The 18,442-nt window shown below is 44.8% G+C and overlaps 2 protein-coding genes across 3 annotated transcripts; one reads left to right on the top strand and one right to left on the bottom strand.

Moving 5' to 3' along the window:
- Nucleotides 1-4,447: 4,447 nt before the first annotated feature.
- LOC129819822 (chromatin target of PRMT1 protein-like) lies at nt 4,448-10,314 on the bottom strand. 2 transcript variants are annotated; one of them, XM_055876439.1, is made up of 6 exons: nt 10,039-10,314; nt 9,249-9,332; nt 7,944-8,094; nt 7,307-7,490; nt 6,067-6,213; nt 4,448-5,892 (listed from the first exon to the last, which is right to left on the bottom strand). In XM_055876439.1, the coding sequence occupies exons 2-6, from the start codon at nt 9,311-9,313 to the stop codon at nt 5,675-5,677; spliced, it is 765 nt and encodes a 254-aa protein (XP_055732414.1). In that variant the 5' UTR covers nt 9,314-9,332; nt 10,039-10,314; the 3' UTR covers nt 4,448-5,674. The 2 variants fall into 2 exon arrangements, with proteins under 2 accessions (XP_055732414.1, XP_055732413.1); XM_055876438.1 differs by having other exon boundaries at nt 8,993-9,332; nt 10,039-10,054.
- A 58-nt stretch (nt 10,315-10,372) lies between these two features.
- Nucleotides 10,373-15,748, top strand: snapin (SNAP associated protein). The gene is made up of 4 exons (XM_055876440.1): nt 10,373-10,527; nt 13,785-13,831; nt 14,216-14,334; nt 14,638-15,748. Exons 1-4 carry the CDS (start codon nt 10,412-10,414, stop codon nt 14,743-14,745), a joined length of 390 nt encoding a protein of 129 aa, XP_055732415.1. The 5' UTR covers nt 10,373-10,411; the 3' UTR covers nt 14,746-15,748.
- The last annotated feature ends 2,694 nt before the right edge of the window (nt 15,749-18,442 follow it).

Raw genomic sequence — 18,442 nt, forward strand, 5'->3', positions numbered from 1 at the left:
AGGATCTGCCAGAGCCGCCAACCAGACAGGATCTGCCAGAGCCGCCAACCAGACAGGATCTGCCAGAGCCGCCAACCAGACAGGAGCAGCCAGATCAGTCAGCCAGCCATGAGCAGCCAGATCCGTCAGCTAGCCATGAGCAGCCAGATCCGTCAGCTAGCCATGAGCAGCCAGATCCGTCAGCCAGTCATGAGCAGCCAGATCCGTCAGCCAGTCATGAGCAGCCAGATCCGTCAGCTAGCCATGAGCAGCCAGATCCGTCAGCTAGCCATGAGCAGCCAGATCCGTCAGCTAGCCATGAGCAGCCAGATCCGTCAGCTAGCCATGAGCAGCCAGATCCGTCAGCTAGCCATGAGCAGCCAGATCCGTCAGCCAGCCATGAGCAGCCAGATCCGTCAGCCAGTGTTTAAGTGTTTTTGTTTCGTTTGCCTTCTTCGTTAATAAAAAGGAGATGGCTTATTTTCCTAAAGCTGCGTTTTGGTCCGTCAATCCTCCACACGATCGTGACAGGAAGACCCAGAGTTACCTCTGCAGAGGATAAGTTCATTAGAGTTACCAGCCTCAGAAATTGCAGCCCAAATAAATGCTTCACAGAGTTCAAGTAACAGACACATCTCAACATCAACTGCTCAGAGGAGACTGTGTGAATCAGGCTTTCATGGTCGAATTGCTGCAAAGAACCCACTACTAAAAGACACCGATAATAAGAAGAGACTTGCTTGAGCCAAGAAACATGAGCAATGGACATTAGAATGGTGGAAATCAGGGCCTCCCGGGTGGCGCAGTGGTCTAGGGCACTGCATCGCAGTGCTAGCTGCGCCACCAGAGTCTCTGGGTTCTATCGGGGAACAGTGGGTTAACTGCCTTGTTCAGGGGCAGAACGACATATTTTTACCTTGTCAGCTCGGGGATTTGATCCAGCAACCATTCGGTTACTGGCCCAACGCTCTAACCACTAGGCTTCCTGCGTGTAAGGGCTATTTCATTAAGAAGGAGAGTGATGGAGTGCTGCATCAGATGACCTGGCCTCCACAATCATCCGACCTCAACCCAAATGAGATGGTTTGGGATGAGTTGGACCGCAGAGTGAAGGAAAAGCAGCCAACAAGCATATGTGGGAACTCCTTCAAGATTGTTGGAAAAGCATTCCAGGTGAAGCTGGTTGAGAGTATGCCAGAGTGTACAAAGCTGTCATCAAGGCAAAGGGTGGCAACTTTGAAGAATGTCTAATATACACTGCTCAAAAAAATAAAGGGAACACTTAAACAACACAATGTAACTCCAAGTCAATCACACTTCTGTGAAATCAAACTGTCCACTTAGGAAGCAACACTGATTGACAATAAATTTCACATGCTGTTGTGCAAATGGAATAGACAAAAGGTGGAAATTATAGGCAATTAGCAAGACACCCCCAATAAAGGAGTGGTTCTGCAGGTGGTGACCACAGACCACTTCTCAGTTCCTATGCTTCCTGGCTGATGTTTTGGTCACTTTTGAATGCTGGCGGTGCTTTCACTCTAGTGGTAGCATGAGACGGAGTCTACAACCCACACAAGTGGCTCAGGTAGTGCAGCTCATCCAGGATGGCACATCAATGCGAGCTGTGGCAAGAAGGTTTGCTGTGTCTGTCAGCGTAGTGTCCAGAGCATGGAGGCGCTACCAGGAGACAGGCCAGTACATCAGGAGACGTGGAGGAGGCCGTAGGAGGGCAACAACCCAGCAGCAGGACCGCTACCTCCGCCTTTGTGCAAGGAGGAGCACTGCCAGAGCCCTGCAAAATGACCTCCAGCAGGCCACAAATGTGCATTGTCAATCAGTGTTGAAATGTAATTGTCAATCAGTGTTGCTTCCTAAGTGGACAGTTTGATTTCACAGAAGTGTGATTGACTTGGAGTTACATTGTGTTGTTTAAGTGTTCCCTTTATTTTTTTGAGCAGTGTATATATATTTAATTTGTTTAACACTTTTTTGGTTACTACATGATTGCATATGTGTTTTTTCATAGTTTTGCTCTCTTCACTATAATTCTACGACGAAGAAACTAGTAATCTACAACTTTTGACCTGTAGTGTAGGTGTCTTCATAATGACAATCTAAATAGCCTACCTACTACAACTGGTAAAAAGTTGTCACGATATGCGCGCGTGCAGCGCTTTCTCAATACACACACACACACACACACACACACACACACACACACACACACACACACACACACACACACACACACACACACACACACACACACACATATATCTTCCGCCCCTCTCCCCACCATTCATTCACTCAGTAACAGCCAGCAGCTGCAGGTCACAGGGAAATATATAAAAACATGCCACCCGCGACCAACAATCTAGATTTTCACCCGCGACATCGTTATCAAAGTGGCCCAGGTTTAAGAAAACTGCGGACATGGCAACCCTGGATGGAGTACTGCTACGGAAGCAAGTCACTGCCCAAAATGGAACTCATTGTTACTGGCTACAAAGGCACAATGTCAACGTGTAGACTGCCATCAGAAAGAGTGAATACATATCGAGGATCTTCTTAACGCCGACAGGGTCAGAGTGGCGCAACGGAACTGTGCTGGGCCCATAACCCAGAGGTCGATGGATTGCAACCATCCTCACCTGGGCATTTTCTTGAAATTTGACAATAAGTTTTGCGTTTTCTCTTTCTTTAGATTGATGTTCAAATACATAGACACGAAAACCATTTTACAAAAAGTATGACAAGAGTATTAAAAAAGTATTACAAATTGTATTACAAATTGACAAGTTACAATCAAAATGGCACTAATCAGTTTTCATTTGCATTCTTTCACATTGAAGTGATATTTATCAACTAGGTTACTCAAATATGAAGCAATTTGCCTACTAATTACAGCTACCCAATAATCCAACTTCATTGCAAATGTATGAAATGGTCCTCTTTTGATGACGTCAACCCTTGGCTGGAAGACCAGATGCTGCTGAAAGTGTTGTGTTGGAGGGCCAGTAAAGACACACTTCTTCCCTCATTGTTCTAAAAACACTTCCTTGAGTATTTATTTGGACAGAAAAACTGGATTTGGATTTGAGATCAAATGTCTTCCCTGTTAAAAAAAAGGTTATATTTTAGGGTATTTTCATACATATGAAAGGAAAGCACTTCATGTATCTAGTCCCCCTATTTGAAGGTGTCATAATTATTTGGACAAATACACTTATATTGTGTTACATTTAGTAAATGGGACCAAATACTAAACTTTTTACTAAATTTAATACACTATAATTTGTCCAAATACTTATGACACCTTCAAATGGGGGGACTATGCTAGAGTATACAGACAAATTCAAGGTTTTATCTTCACTGTCCAAATAAATTCATAGGGGAGAATATATTGAAATGCATGGATATTCTTATAACTATTCAAAATCACGGACATGCACTTTTATCGACAAGATCTACCAATAAGTAGGCCATTAGGCTTTCAACAAAGGTAATTTATAGTATTGTTTGGGTAGTAACCCTGTAATTATTCAAGTGATGTAATAACTGTTACATATTAATTGCTGTGTGACAAAGCTATGAGTTGAGACATTTTAATTACAGGGACTGTGTTCAAGAAAAAAACTACTAATTTCAACTACAATGCAATGTTGTACTATAGAATAATTACGATTGCTACAGCTATAGAGGAACTTATGGTATTGTTAAAATATAAGTAGAATTAACTTGTACTTAGGTCCTTTACAAATTACACTACATGACCAAAAGTATGTGGACACCTGCGCATCGAATTCCAAAATCATGGGCATTAATTTGGAGTTGGTCCCCCCTTTGCTGCTATAACAGCCTCCACTCTTCTGTGAAGGCTTTCCACTAGATGTTGGAACATTGCTGCGGGGACTTGCTTCCATTCAGCCACAAGAGCATTAATGAGGTCGGGCACGGATGTTTGGCGATTAGGCCTGGCTCGCAGTCGGCGTTCTAATTCATCCCAAAGGTGTTCGAAGGGGTTGAGGTCAGGGTTCACACTGTTGTACCGCTCCGTTATTTGTCTGTTTGAGGCCCCGTTAGCTTGCCATATTTCTTTGACCTCATCTACAAGCTTTTTCCCCCTCACAGGACTGCCGCTGACTGGATGTTTTGTTTGTTGCACCATTCTCGGTAATCCCTAGACACTGCTGTGCGTGAGAAGCCCAGGAGGCCGGCTGTTAAGGAAATATTGGATCTGCACTGACAATCATACCACGCTCAAAGTTGCTTAGGTCACTCGTTTTGCCCATTCTAACGTTCAAACGAACAGTAACTCGATGCCTGTCTGCTTTATATAGCAATCCATTTTCAGGTAAGGGGTGGTGTACCTAATAAGCTGGCCAGTGAGTGTATATGGTGATTTAACCAAAGCGCTCACAGTGTCTTAGTCTTGAGAGAACACATGATGGAACCAATACAACTATGAAGTTAAAAGAAGAACGTTTATTCTCTATTCTATGACAATAACCAGTTGGAAGGAGGGAATTACATAGCATTTGGAGTTTAGTTTCATCCAGATGGACACAATCTGATAACATTTTCACTCACTTTATTTGAGTAGTGTACAACAACCAGTTTTTTTTAAAGACAACCTCAAATTCTTACAATTGACACCAGGGGGGGAAGACCACTCGCACACCTTTGCAACTTGGATTGACATATTTAGCATCTCGTGTAGTTGCTTATTTGGTATGATGAGCATCCATTAAATGCTGTTAGGGGAGTTTCAACCAAAGACAGCAACATACTTCAATTCTCCAGAAGCAAAGCTTAAGTTGGTGGCGTTAAATAGAATAAAAACACAAAAGATTTTTCTAGAATTCCCCTTGTAATTTTCATTCGATTTTTTTTCTACTCGAGAGTCAAGTCTTTGTACACTTCTGCTAACACAGTAAAAGGAGCATCCAATACTAAATACAAATCCTAACATAAAAACACAGTAGTAAAAAATAGGCTTACGAAATATAAGAAGTGGATGCTAGTTAGACACGATGGAGCTAAAGCACTTTTAACCATATGGACATAGATGCAAAGTTCAGTAATAGTCCCAATTCAGCTTCAAAACAGATTCTCCCAAGAGATTCTGGTCCAAAAAGCAGGCATTTCAGGAGCGTTGATAATGTTGGTTCTTGAAGTCTACTCCGGCCAGTGTCGTCCATTCCTCTGGTCCAAAAAGCAGGCATTTCAGGAGCGTTGATAATGTTGGTTCTTGAAGTCTACTCCGGTCAGTGTCGTCCATTCCAAGTTTAAAAGATCTTTGCGTTCTTCATGCACACACAGGAAAAAGGTTTCAAACTGTGCAGGTGCGAGTCTACTTTGTACTGATACTGATAGAATGGTCATGTCCACATTCAGGAAAAAGTTCCATTTCAAACAGTTCTCTTCATAGGCCCACAATTTTAGAACAAGTGTGTTTGTATGCATGTGTGTCAGTGAATGTTTTTTTTTATATTCAAGCAGAGGTTGTGATCACATCAAATTTTAGCCATGTAATGTGAGACAGTGCACAGAGTTTATGTAAGTGCGTTTATCATTACATATGTGTGGTGTAATAGTACTATACAAGCTTCTCTGCGTCTTTCATGTTATCAGTACTGTCTCTGTGTGGGCCTGTTGAAGGAGTCCCTACTCTCACAGTGGAGGTCCTGGTTCACTCCATGCCCTCTGGGTCAGCTTGGGCCATGTATGCGTCCAGCTCAGCGTCCAGGTTGCCCTTGGTCTTGGACATGTAGGCGTCAAGCTGGTTGTCCAGCTGCTCGCGGGTCATTCCTGGGCCACCACCCCTGCCGCGACCTCCTCTTCCACCCCCGCGACTGCGGCCACCACCCCTGCCAGCGAAGCCACCACGCCCACGTAGACCACCTCGTCCTGGAGGGAAAGATGGTGGTCAACACCCCCCCCCAAAAAAATTAAAGATGGAATCACAATGCGTTAATAAAATGGTTCCTGTATAAGTGTTCATGTAAACAAGAAACTTGAGGTAGATTGTGACGTGTCAATTTACAGATGAAATGAATCCGAACTCTGAATCCAGTTCCTTACCCCTGGCTCCCACTCCTCTTCCAGCTCCTCGGCCAAAGGCACCTCCACGACCAGCAGCCCCTCTTTGACGCATCCCCCTACGGAGGGCCACACGGCCTGGACCCCCTCTGCTACGCATCATGCCCATGCCTGGGGAAAGGCGATTCCCTATCAGGACACAGGATGTTACAAAGGAGCAGTTAACTAGTGACTTAGCTTACCACATTTCAGTTTAAGAACAAAGTTGTCAAGTGAACACAAAAACATTTTATATGCCCATCATTGACCCACATCTCAGCCACCAACTTAACTAAAGCAGCTTAACTATTCAAGTTCTATGTTACGCATGTTATTTATACTCCAACTTGTTTTACGTTAGCCATGACAGACAGGTTACAGGTGTTTGCTGGGTGCCTTGCCCATGTATTCTCAAGTCACTTACTTCTGTTCTAACTAGGCATGGGGTATTCAGACTGAATAACAATTCGTTCTACAGTGAAAGTGCACTAATATCACTTCAAATGCCATGACCAACATTGTTTTTTTTATCCTGGAATGCCACAGTTCTGCATTGTATGCAACATATATGTGACCACAGTGCACATCTTGTATCTACACCATTACATTCTAAACCTGGATCATTTAAAGCCAATGTATTTCAATGAATTTCACTTGAAGTATTACTGTCATTTTTTGTTGCTGTCTAAATGCAGTCTAAAATCCCTAATCCCCTCCACCGGGAATGTGTAGAAGTGGGTGTGGGGTGACTGTGGATAAGCAGGGACAGTGCAGCTGTTAGATTTGTCACCACATGCTCAGTAGCACAACAGGTGCCGGACCAACCAGAACAGCAGGGGGTTTATGGAGGGTGGAGTCACAATGATTGACAGCCACATTCCCTCAAGTTGAGGGGATGGATAGTAAACCAGGGGGTGAAGCCATACTATGACAGATCCACCTGGACTATTCCATTCAACTCAGCAGGGTGTATTTGCTCAAGCTAGTTTACAAATGAGATCACGTCACCCCTTAAAATAATAAAAAGTTTGCCTATCCCCCATGCAAAAAAGTACGAGTCATATTTAAAAGCCTGGACGTCCCTGTGGAAAGTATATTCCAGCCCCAGAATAGAACATTTAAGAGAAATTAAATGTCTCGTTAAATGTCTTTCAAGAATTTATGAAGCCAACGTTTTCAGTTCTAACATTGTAGCAAAATATCAATCCCAGTAGGCTTGTGCTGTGTGGTACCAAATGCTCACCTCTCAGAGCCATAGCGCCCCTTAAGGCTCCTCCTCTGCCGCGGCCTCGCAGGCCTCCTCTCGTCATCCCCCGCATCCCTCCAACAGCGAAACCCCGGCCGCCAGCACCCCCCCGCATCAAGGCCCCAATGGGCCGGCCCAGCCTGGCCTGGATGTTGCTCTTCCCCAGGCGCTGCTTCAGGCTCTGGGAGGGTTAGGTGGAAGGTTGATACCAAGTGATAGGGAGGTGTTGAACTCCTGTGCTGCATTTGTCAAGTTGTCACTTCAGTGCTTGACCCAAACACTCAGCCATTTATGTGATCTGTATATTAACCTTTGCTCTATGGTGCCCTCTAGGTCTGCGTCAAGCATTTCCTAATATCTATTGATTAAGCCTTTTTCCTGTACCCCATCTCCCTCTTACACGTTTGTAGAACATGGCCTGTTTCCGGTATGCCATTCCTCTCGCAATCTCACCTGTTTACAGTGCTTCAGATGCCTCCCCATTTGGCTCTCTCAATTCATCTTTCCCCGATTCCTCCTCAAAATGCACTGGAGAAGAAGGCCCGAGAGAAGGGACTTGGACCGTCTCCTCCAATACTGTTGAGAAGGTGAGGAATTGCAGAAAGACTAATTGAGCTGGATCACCTTGTCTCACCTGCTTGTGGTGCAGAGCAGCCTGCACAGAGGGCCTGTTCTCCATTTGCTGGGCGAGCCGGCGGTTGCGGGCACTGGCCATGTGTTGCTGCTGCATGGTTGCTCGCACACTCACCGCTGTCGGCGCCTTGTTCTTCAGCATGGTAGTGAAGCTTTGGAGGGGAGGGGAAGCGGGACAGATAGGGGGTAAAAGGAGGGAGAGAGAGAGAGGATATGGAGGGGGAGGGATGGTTCCAAATCAAGTCATTTCTCATACCATGGACACAGCCACAGGAGCTGTGGCGTGTGTTATGAATGCCCCGCTTGTTGGCACCTCACTCTCTTTGTTTCGCTCTCTCTCATTATTAAGTATTTGACAACCCAAAATGCTTTCTGGAAGCAATTCAGCACATTTTAGGTTAAAATAAAACAAAAGTGGAAAGATAGAAAAAGAAGCAGAAGAAACACTGGAACAGATGGGAAGACAAGAATGAGAAAGGCAGAAGAGAAAACAGAGAAAGGAAAGTGGATGACAAGAGAGGAGAGTGATTGCCGCTTACAGGCCTCCACGCCACCCTGTTTTGATGGCATCAGCCTGCGAAAAAGGCCTGGCAGAGGTTGGAGGCCCAGGACTGAAGGGGTATCTGGCAACCCAGCCACTTACAGCCCGGACCGTGCCTTGTGCTCACACCACACATATGAGAATAGGAGGAAAGGGGGGAGAGAAGAGCAAGAAAAGGGGGGTTGGTCACGTCCGGGCTAGGACTGGGCACCTAGTCTCACAGAAAGACTTCAGAGCACAGAGAACTGAAAATGAAAGTGGTAGCAAAGAAGAGGAAAAGGACACAAAATGGCTAAACAAACTGTCATTTAGTTGAGAGAGAGTTGTGTGTGTGTAGAGAGAGGGTGGGAGAGGAGCGGGAGGGTGCACCCTCCCCTTTTCATTGGTTTGGTCTCTCCTCTCCCATATGTACAGTATATTTTGGGACTGCACCAATGTGTGACACACAGAGAGGAGTGCCGGGGCATATCAGGAGTGCGGCCTGTGCCCATTCTCGGCCATCGCCTTACCAAGCATCACTGTTACCCTCTCTCCTTGGGTCTAAGTGTGCGCTGCTCACACAAAAGACACGCCAAACTTCTGTCAGTAAACAGTGAATATGGCATGCATTTTGAGTGAGCAGCGCACACGTCTGCCCCGGGCAGTCTAGCATCCAGGTCTGGTCCCCAACAGTGGCCTTCCGTAGTAGAGCACACTAGGGCCGTCTGTACCACTTTTTCGACCTTCGCCTCGCTTAGTGCTGTCAGGGTGCGTAGCGCGTCTCACCGCTCATTCAGGGACTGCTTGGTGGTGCTTTTCAGCACGACTTTTTGGGAGGAGGGAGCACTCATTTTGACTTCACTGGAACTCCTTGGAACCAGCAACATATGAGGGATAGAAAGGGATAGGGAGGGTGGGGTAGGTCAAAGTCAGAGGTGCCAGGGGAGGGTGTAGTTGGGGGAAAAAATTGGTTAGAAAAACATTTCACGAGCCAGGAAAAGGAAATATACTAGTGTTGGTCATTCCATTCCATCTGTGCATAACCATTCAGGGTCGTAGGTAATGTTACTAGCTAGTTTCAAAATAATACATTATATTTAGCTGGCAAAATGGTCAGCTTAGTTAGTAGATAGCTAGCTTGCGTTTGACTAGTTGTGGTATGCAGTTAGCTAGTATCCTTTCATTTGCCAACTAACGTTAATATTGGATACATAATTTGAAGAAAATACACAAAAGGGCCACGCCACCGGCTTGAAATAAACATATCATGGAATTTCCCGAAAGGCACAACATACACGTCCAGTTCATAAAACAAATGTAGCAAATGAGTCGACTTCACTGCTTTGAATGCCTACGAGACGGGACAACTACGAAAGCTAGCTAACTACGTTAACTAGCTAATTAACTAAGTAGGCTGTGACTGTGCGAAAAACAATAGGAGCCTGTAAACTCAAGTTAGGCTGGCGTCCTATCGAGACTGAACATTATTCGCCAACGTAGTATTTACGAAATATCTAACTAAAAACAGTCAACTTTGTCTCAAACAAGTCCAATAGGCGATCATTGGTAAACTCACTTTGATCGTTGCTTGTTTTTCGAATACTCGTGTATCACTTTGCTAGCAAGCTCGTTAGCTTGAGCGATAGACCAGTTAAAGCTAGTTGCAACCGACAGATCTGGATCCACTACTCACTAGATGTTTTATTTCACCTTGCTCTTACGGATACTACTAAAATACGAACTACACTAGCTAGCTACAGTGATTAAAACAGTATCTGCTTAAAAAATATATATAAACTGAGGCCAGCCTATTCTCCCTCTCTCCTTTCCTTACAAAATGGTGCTAACTACCTGACGACGGAAAATGGAGAGGTTTTACAGCTACGTCACAGAGCTACTTCCTGGCGTGCTTTACGTTTCTTGTTATCACTTCTGGATCTGGAAGAGGAATGGCTGCCCTAGCCGTTGTGGAGACACCGTCAGGGAAAGATGCAATTGCAGAGGGACTGCTTGGCCTCTTGAAACCAGCTGTCCAGCAGCTTGATCTTCATGTGCACTCAGTGAGGTGGGTAATTAGCAAGATTTTTGCTTCAACTTCAATTGTGCTTGCTAGATGCCGTTCCCTTCAATCACAGCTAGTTAGCTTGCTAGACACATATGGTGCGTTCAAGACAACTCGGAACAAACGAGGTCAGATTTTCAGGTGGAAAGTCGGAGCTCTGAACAGAGTCCAGGGTTCCCCACTTGGAATTGCGTGTTGCATGACCGTTGGATGAGCTCAGTTTTCTTCCGATAGTCTCAATTGTCTTGAAAGAACTGAAATCGGAAGTCGGAGATTTCCGAGTTCCCAGTTGTTTCGAATGCGGCAAAAGCTAATTCCATCATCATGACAAGTCCGGTGATCCAGCCCCTCCTTCCCTAGTAAATCATATTGTATTTGTGAAATGCGCGGAATACAAAAGGTGTTTGACCTTACAGTGAAATGCTTACCTACAAACCCTTAACCAACAAAGCAGTTTTAAGAAAAAGTGTTAAAGTATTTACTAAAATCAACTGAAGGTTAGTCGAGGTAATTGAGGTAATATTTACATGTATGTAGAGGTAAAGTGACTATGTATGGATAATAAACAGAGAGTAGCAGCAGCGAAAAGTCCACGTATCCATTTAATTAGCTGTTCAGGAGTCTTATGGCTTGGGTTTAGAAGCTGTTAAGAAGCCTTTTGGAATGAGACTTGGCACTCCGGTGCTGCTTGTCCTGCGGTAGCAGAGAGAATAGTCTATGACTAGGGTGGCTTTGACAATCCTTTGGGCCTTCCTCTGACACCGCCTGGTATAGAGGTCCTGGGTGGCAGGAAGCTTGGCCCCAGTGATGTACTGGGCTGTATGCACTACCCTCTGTAGTGCCTTGGGTTTAGTTGGAGGCTGAGCAGTTGCCATACCAGGTGGTGATGCAACAAGTCAGGATGCTCTCTATGCGGCAGCTGTAGAACTTTTTGATGATCTGAGGACCCATGCCAAATCTTTTTAGTGTCCTGAGGGGGAAAAGGCGTGTTGTGCCCTCTTCACAGGTGTCTTGGTGTGTTTGGACCATGATAGTTTGTTGGTGATGTGGACACCAAGGAACTTGAAACTCTCAACCTGCTCCACTACAGCCCCGTCGATGAGAATGGGGGCGTGCTCGGTCCTCCTTTTCCTGTAGTCCACAATCATCATCTTTGTCTTGATCACGTTGAGGGAGAGGTTGTTATCCTGGAACCACACTGCCAGGTCTCTGACCTAATCCTTATAGGCTGTCTCATCGTTGTTGGTGATCAGGCCGACCACTGTTGTCGTTGGCGAACTTAATGATGGTGTTGGAATCATGCTTGGCCATGCAGTCATGTGTGAACATGGAGTACAGGAGGGGACTGAGCACGCACCCCGGAGGGACCCCCGTGTTGAGGATCAGCGTGGCAGATGTGTTGTTACCTACCCTTACCACCTGGGGGGCGGCCCGTCAGGAAGTCCAGGATCCAGTTGCAGAGGGAGGGGTTTAGTCCCAGGGAGGGAGATTCCCTAAAAACACTCCACTTCGATATAGAATAGAAAAACATTTTATTTATGTAAATTCGAATGCACAGAGATACCGTGACGAGATCCTGAGGCCCATTGTCGAACCGTTCATTGAGGATCTGTACACAATTCCTGGAAGCTGAAAACGTCCCAGTTCTTCCATGGCCTGAATAGTCACCAGACATGTCACCCACTGAGCATGTTTGGGATGCTCTGGATCGACGTGTACGACAGCGTTTTCCAGTTCCCGCCAATATCCAACAACTTTGCACAGCCATTGAAGAGGACTGGGACAACATTCCACAGGCCACAATCAACTCTAAGCAAAGCAGATGTGTCACGAGGCAAATGGTGGTCACACCAGATACTGACTGGTTTTCTGATCCATCCCCCCAGTTCTTTTGTTTTTAAAGATATCTGAAGCATGAATGTGTGTGTGAGTGCATGTGTGCTACGGTGTGGGGAATCAGAGCAGGTAGTCAGTCCAGTTCAAGTGTTCAGCAGTCTGATGGCTTGTAGATAGAAACTGTCTCTGAGCCTCTTGGTATCAGACCTCATGTTCTTTACCGTCAGGCGGACTGTATCGGGAGTGAACAGCTCTAGGTTCTTGATGGTTCTGTGGGTATTCCTCAGGCACCGTTTTGAGTAGATGTCCTGGATGGGTGGGAGCACGGTCCCAGTGATGTACTGGAGGGCCTTGCAGTCAGGTCCAGTGTGCCTGGCATGCTGGCTTTAATTTGATTCATGACCAGCCTCTAGAAGCACTTCATAATGACTGAGCGATAGCCATTTGGCCATGTCACCTTGTTTTTCTTGGGCACTTGGATGATGGTGGGCTCCTTAAAGCAGGTGGGGACTACAGTCTGGACAGGGACAGGTTGAAGATGTCTGAGAATACGCCTGGCCGTCCTTCCTGGATGGAATAGAATGTGTTAAGCACGTCTGAGATGGACGCTTCAGTTAGCATCACACAGCTGGATTTGCCTTTGTAGTCTGTGATAGTCTGTAGTCCTTGTCCCATGCGTTGCGAGTCTGAGTTGTCTAATATAAATTCAAGTTTGAGTCTGTATTGTCTTTTTGCATCCCTAATAGATTTGTGGAGCTTGTACATGCTTGCCCTGTACACGTCGCTGGCCACCGAGTCATCGTGGTTCGTTCCGCTGACATTGAATGCTGCAGTACGAGCTCTCAGAATTGTACGGATATCTCCGTTCACCAAGGATTTTTGTTTGGGATATGTTCGGATTGTTATTGTGGGTACATCATCAACACATCCTAATGAAGCCTGTGACTGACCATGTATATTTCTCAACGTTGATGGATGAGTCCTGGGTGGATGAACATATTCCAATCAGTATCCTCAAAACAGTCCTGCAGCTTTGAGTCTGCCTCTTCTGTCCAGTGCCTCACTATTCTCTCTGTCGGTAGCTCGGCTACACATTTTTTTCGTAGCAGGCTAGGAGAACTTACACAGCAGGTTAAGATAATTAACGTAGCAGGTTAGGGAGTTAAGGTCAGGAAAAGGGTTAGGGTGAGAGAAAATGCTCTCCTAACCCGCTACGAAAAGTAAATTGACTCAAAGTGGCGTGTTTTTATGGAGGGACATTCTGAATGTGTCCTTTCCTCATTCATGTGTTACTTGCTGTAGGCCTAGGCTACAGCTATCAATGCTTTCTGCTGAAACCACTCGGTCTGTTGTAGTAGTCATGATTTTGTTACTTTACTATATTTCTGTATTTATAATGCTATTGTGTTGTTTTTTTGTTATAGGGAAAGCCAGGTGGAACTACGAGAACACATAGACAATCTAGCCACAGGTAAAACTATTCACTTTTACATGCTTAATATGCACTCCCGGGGGAACAGGGAAGTGGACGGGTGCCGGGTTTATGCACTTGACCTTGTGAAAGAAAGCCCATTGCCAAGCCCATGAAAACCCCTGTGTGAGACAGGCAGAGGCTGCTGTGATGTGACTAGTATAATCACAGGTTTCGAAGCATGTGTGTAAGGCTTGTACAAGCTCCTGTGCTGCCTGGTTCTCATGAGGTCATAAAAAATACATTGCTTTTAATTATATACAGAATCAAGCCTACAAATTGAAGGCTTGAACAATAGCTGAATACCTTACCAAAATGGCTGCTGCCTTATCCATTTTCTTTATGAGATAAGCCAATCATCCTGTCTCATCCCTTCATTTTTAGAGCTGTGCAGGATAAATGAGCACCAGAAGGTAGTGCTAGACCTGGACCCCTATGTGAAAAAGCTGCTGAATGCAAGACGCAGGGTGGTGCTTGTCAACAACATACTACAGAATGCTCAGGTCAGTGGCTCAAAGCAAGAGCTTGGATGCTTTCTTTCTTTGCCTGTGCAGGATCTTATACTATTTTGTGGGCCTTTTTTTTTACTCCTATCCTTGTATCTAACACTCTATTTGTATGTGTGTCACTGTCAAATTCAGTGACGTAGTGTTCATCCAATGTATCTATCTATACATTAATTCCAATAGGCATGGCAATTCTGCTTGTTGTGTGCATTTTGAATTCATGCAGCTCAGGTGGTATATTATGTCAAGCTACTGACTGCCAATGCTCACTTGAGTTTCACTCTTTCTCCCTCTCTCTAGGAACGGTTGCGACGGCTCAATCACAACGTCGCCAAAGAGACAGCGCGTCGGAAGACCATGCTGGAGACCTCTGGAGCGTTCACGCCTCGGTCGCCCAGTAAACCATGACCAGTAAACCATGCCCCACTCCTCAGCTTGGAAAAAACTGCTTAATAACAACACTGAGCTTGTCTGCATGTGTCCTGGACTGAATAAAGTTTTCACAAACTCTCCACTGGGGTTGGGCAGTATCCAGATGTTCATACCGTTCTTGTACCATACCAGGAAATACGGTATTACAGTCAGTGCGCACAAGGGGCGCTATTATTTTCAAACATATTAAAATGTTTACGGGGGGAGGTTGGGGTCCCAACAAGTTACCAGTGACAAGTTCTCTTTCCAATCTCACAGATTAAGGCAATACTCAGTTTACCTGCTGAAACGCCAACCTCACATCACTGCTTTGTGCTATTGTAGCAACGTGTACGTGTCTTGAGTAGTCATAAACTACTAATTTACAATAAGCCAAAGGCAATTGGAATCAGGGGTGCTTTGCTTCAAAAACGTACACAAACTTGATCAAATGTTAAGATTGTGCAAACTGAAATTGGAATCGAAAATAAAAATCTAATAATGCAAAGAAATGTGTTTACACTGCTGGAGTGCTTTGTGTCTACTGGTTTTTACAACCCTCTCTATTTCCAGAATATGTGTATGGATGCCTCTGCATTCCATTCAAAGCTATGGCCACAGATATGTAGTTGATGGAACCTGTTCTTCTCTAGGGTGAAGTATTTTTGTCACTGTGGACTAAGTAACTAGACCCGGCAATACAAAGTAGTGCAGAAAAAAAAGCTGCAAGGAATGTACGGAAACAGAACCGTCACTGTTTCACGCTTCTAGCAGCAACTGATATGCAACCATGCCTAATATGGTTTGTCAAACCTTTTTTTCTCGATGTCAAATCAGGTATTATTGGTCGCATACACATATTTTGCAGATGGTATCGCAGGTGCAGCAAAATGCTTATGTTTCTAGCTCCAGCAGTGCAGTATTACCTAACCATACAAAATATGTTAATGACAACCTCTGTACTTTAGTTGCTATTGAATAAAACATAAGTATCACCATTTTTTGGTCTCCTGTATTATGAAGTGCACATATACTCTGTTAAAGTGTATAAATTGTAATTTAAGGAAACTGTCTTAGTACTACTGTCATTACATGGTTGTATGATGTGTGTGTATAGACAATCAGAGCAATCCATACAATTATTTGAGTTCTATGGGAGTGGTCTGACTCCACAATGAAATGTGTTATTGTAGTCAAACAGTTTTAATTGGTTCAAGATGACAGATCAGTATCAACGTGGAAGATGAATGGTGGCGAGCCAGTATCCTTCTTATCAACTGTTTTCAAGCATTTTAACAGTAAACTTCAAGGACACCTTAAAAAAGGAGATTTAATTCAAATTCTGCTCTGTAATTCTAATCACAAATCTCAACCAACTCTGTCTTTCTCACAAACAAACCTTGTGTGGTGTATAAAGCTTATGTTTATGTGGGTATACTGATCTTAAATAATTGTGTTGTCATGCCATGAGAGACAGCGTTGTAGGACACTCAGATCAATTTATTAGGTACGGCACCTTGTTCCCTGCTGTATAAAGCAGCCATGAACCATTCAGTTACTGTTCGAATGAAAGTTAGAATGGGCAAAATGAGTGACCTACTGTAAGCGACTTTGAGCATGGTATGATCATCGGTACCAGGTGCACCTGTAACGGCATTCCTCCTCCTCTTCATCTTCGGAAGAGGAGGAGTATTGAGGGAACCAAGGCGCAGCGTAGTGGAAAGACATATTTATTAAACGAAAACACGGTGTAGACAGACCTATACGACGAACTTACATAAAACAAGAAGAACGCACGAATAGGACAATTAGACTACACAAACCGAACAAACCGTAACAGTCCCGTATGGTGCAAACAATTACACAGACAGGAAGACAATCACCCACAACGAACACTGTGACAACGCCTACCTAAATATGACTCTTAATTAGAGGAACGCCAAACACCTGCCTCTAATTAAGAGCCATACCAGGCAACCCAAAACCAACACAGAAACAGAAAACATAGAATGCCCACCCAACCTCACGTCCTGACCAACTAACACACATAACAAACTAACATAAATAGGTCAGGAACGTGACAGCACCGGATCCAGTATCTCAGAAACTGCCGCCCTCCTGGGCTTTTCATGCATGACCGTGTTTATGTTTAACTTAAAAAGGTGGGACAAACAAAAAAAATCCAGTCACTGGCAGTCCTGTGGGCAAAAACAGGTTGTTGATGAGAGAGGTCGAATAAGAATGGCAAGAATTGTGCAAGCTAACAGGTGGGCCACAAACAGACAAATAACATCGCTGTACAATAGTGTTGTGCAGAACGGCATCTCGGAACGCACAGCTCATCGATCCTTGTCATGGATGGGCTGTTGCAGCCACACCAGGTTCCACTCCTATCAGCTAAAAACAAGAAGAAGCGGCTCCAGTGGGCACGCGATCACCAACACTGGATAATTGAGTGGAAAAACATTGCCTGGAACATGACAGTGAGCTCAGTTTACTTAAGTGGCCTGGTCAGTCCCCAGACCTGGCCAGTCCCCAGACCTCAACCCAATAGAGCATCTTTAGGATGAGATGTAACGGACTGTTCGCAGCATGAATGTACTGCCGTCCAATCGGCAACAACAATGCCATTGTGTCAACATGGACCATCACCCCTGTGAAACGTTTCCAGCACCTTGTAGAATCCCCCAAATAAATCAGGCTGTTCTGGAGGCAAAAGGGGGGGGGGGGGGGGGGGGGTCTGGCTCAGTTTTAGATGGGGGTACCTAATATACTGTCCGGTGAGTGTATATTGACCATCAGTGGAATGTAACATCACTGATTGTGATCATTTAGGACCAACAAGACGTTGAACTGTTCAAACTTTTTGTTAGAACAATGGGCTGTGTTTAAAAAAATATATATTATTGCTCTAGCCTGCTCCCATATCTTTTTGTGCTTTCTTGTCAGTTTCTATGGTCATTGTTAGCCAACAAATATGAAATCGAGCTAGAATTGCTCCACCTCTCTGTTTAAAAAGTCCTTCGCCTGAATACCTTTATCAGCATTGCCCTCTTGCATAATTGGATCAGTGATAAAATGCAAGGTATGTCTGCCTCCAATGTCAATACTGAATGTTTTGTAATCAGAGAAGGGGGGTTGAAGGTGACCCTGTTGGGTTTGAGCTAGAGTAGGAGGGAATGTGAGAGAAGGATATGAGAGAGGGGCGGAGGTCAAGCAGGGAAGGCTTGTGGAAGAGGAATTGATCAAAATGGATTGGGTGAGGCCGAGTTTGAGTTTTATGGTGGCGTCAACTTAGGTTGAGGTAGTTAGGGAGAAAGGGAAAGGCTGAGACAAAGTGTAGATGTACAGTGACTGTACAGCCCTTGGTGTGTGTTGCAGATCGGGCCTGACTTTCTTGAATATCCCTGGATTTGCCTGAACATGGATTTGGAGAGAATTTGTGCAGGCAGGTATGTATGGCACTTCAATGGAGAGTTAGATAGAGTTTCACGACAGTTCTTTATGCCTATAACTCTATTGTATCTTAGAGAAAAGCTGAAGGGGGCTGGATCCTCAATCTGCGGTGCAGAAGCAATCGTTTAATGTCCTGTACCACAAAGCCTGGGGCTCAGGTAGAGGTAGTAGCACTCACATATGCCCGCGAGTGGCACTTGTTTATCACAGAATGTCATACAAATGGTACATTAAAACA

This window comes from Salvelinus fontinalis, chromosome 22 (assembly GCF_029448725.1).
Source record: "Salvelinus fontinalis isolate EN_2023a chromosome 22, ASM2944872v1, whole genome shotgun sequence".
Lineage (NCBI taxonomy): Eukaryota > Metazoa > Chordata > Actinopteri > Salmoniformes > Salmonidae > Salvelinus > Salvelinus fontinalis.

Bases quoted from the DNA above. Each gene is read 5' to 3' on its own strand.
- snapin (XM_055876440.1), top strand. From the start codon at position 10,412: ATGGCTGCCCTAGCCGTTGTGGAGACACCGTCAGGGAAAGATGCAATT. The intron at 13,832-14,215 runs GTAAAACTATTC...CTTCATTTTTAG, and splicing joins CATAGACAATCTAGCCACAG to AGCTGTGCAGGATAAATGAG. The intron at 14,335-14,637 runs GTCAGTGGCTCA...CCCTCTCTCTAG, and splicing joins ACATACTACAGAATGCTCAG to GAACGGTTGCGACGGCTCAA.
- LOC129819822 (XM_055876438.1), bottom strand. From the start codon at position 9,135: ATGCTAGACTGCCCGGGGCAGACGTGTGCGCTGCTCACTCAAAATGCA. The intron at 8,095-8,992 runs GTAAGGCGATGG...TCCCCTCCAAAG, and splicing joins GAGGGTAACAGTGATGCTTG to CTTCACTACCATGCTGAAGA. The intron at 6,214-7,306 runs GTGAGCATTTGG...GTGTCCTGATAG, and splicing joins GGGCGCTATGGCTCTGAGAG to GGAATCGCCTTTCCCCAGGC.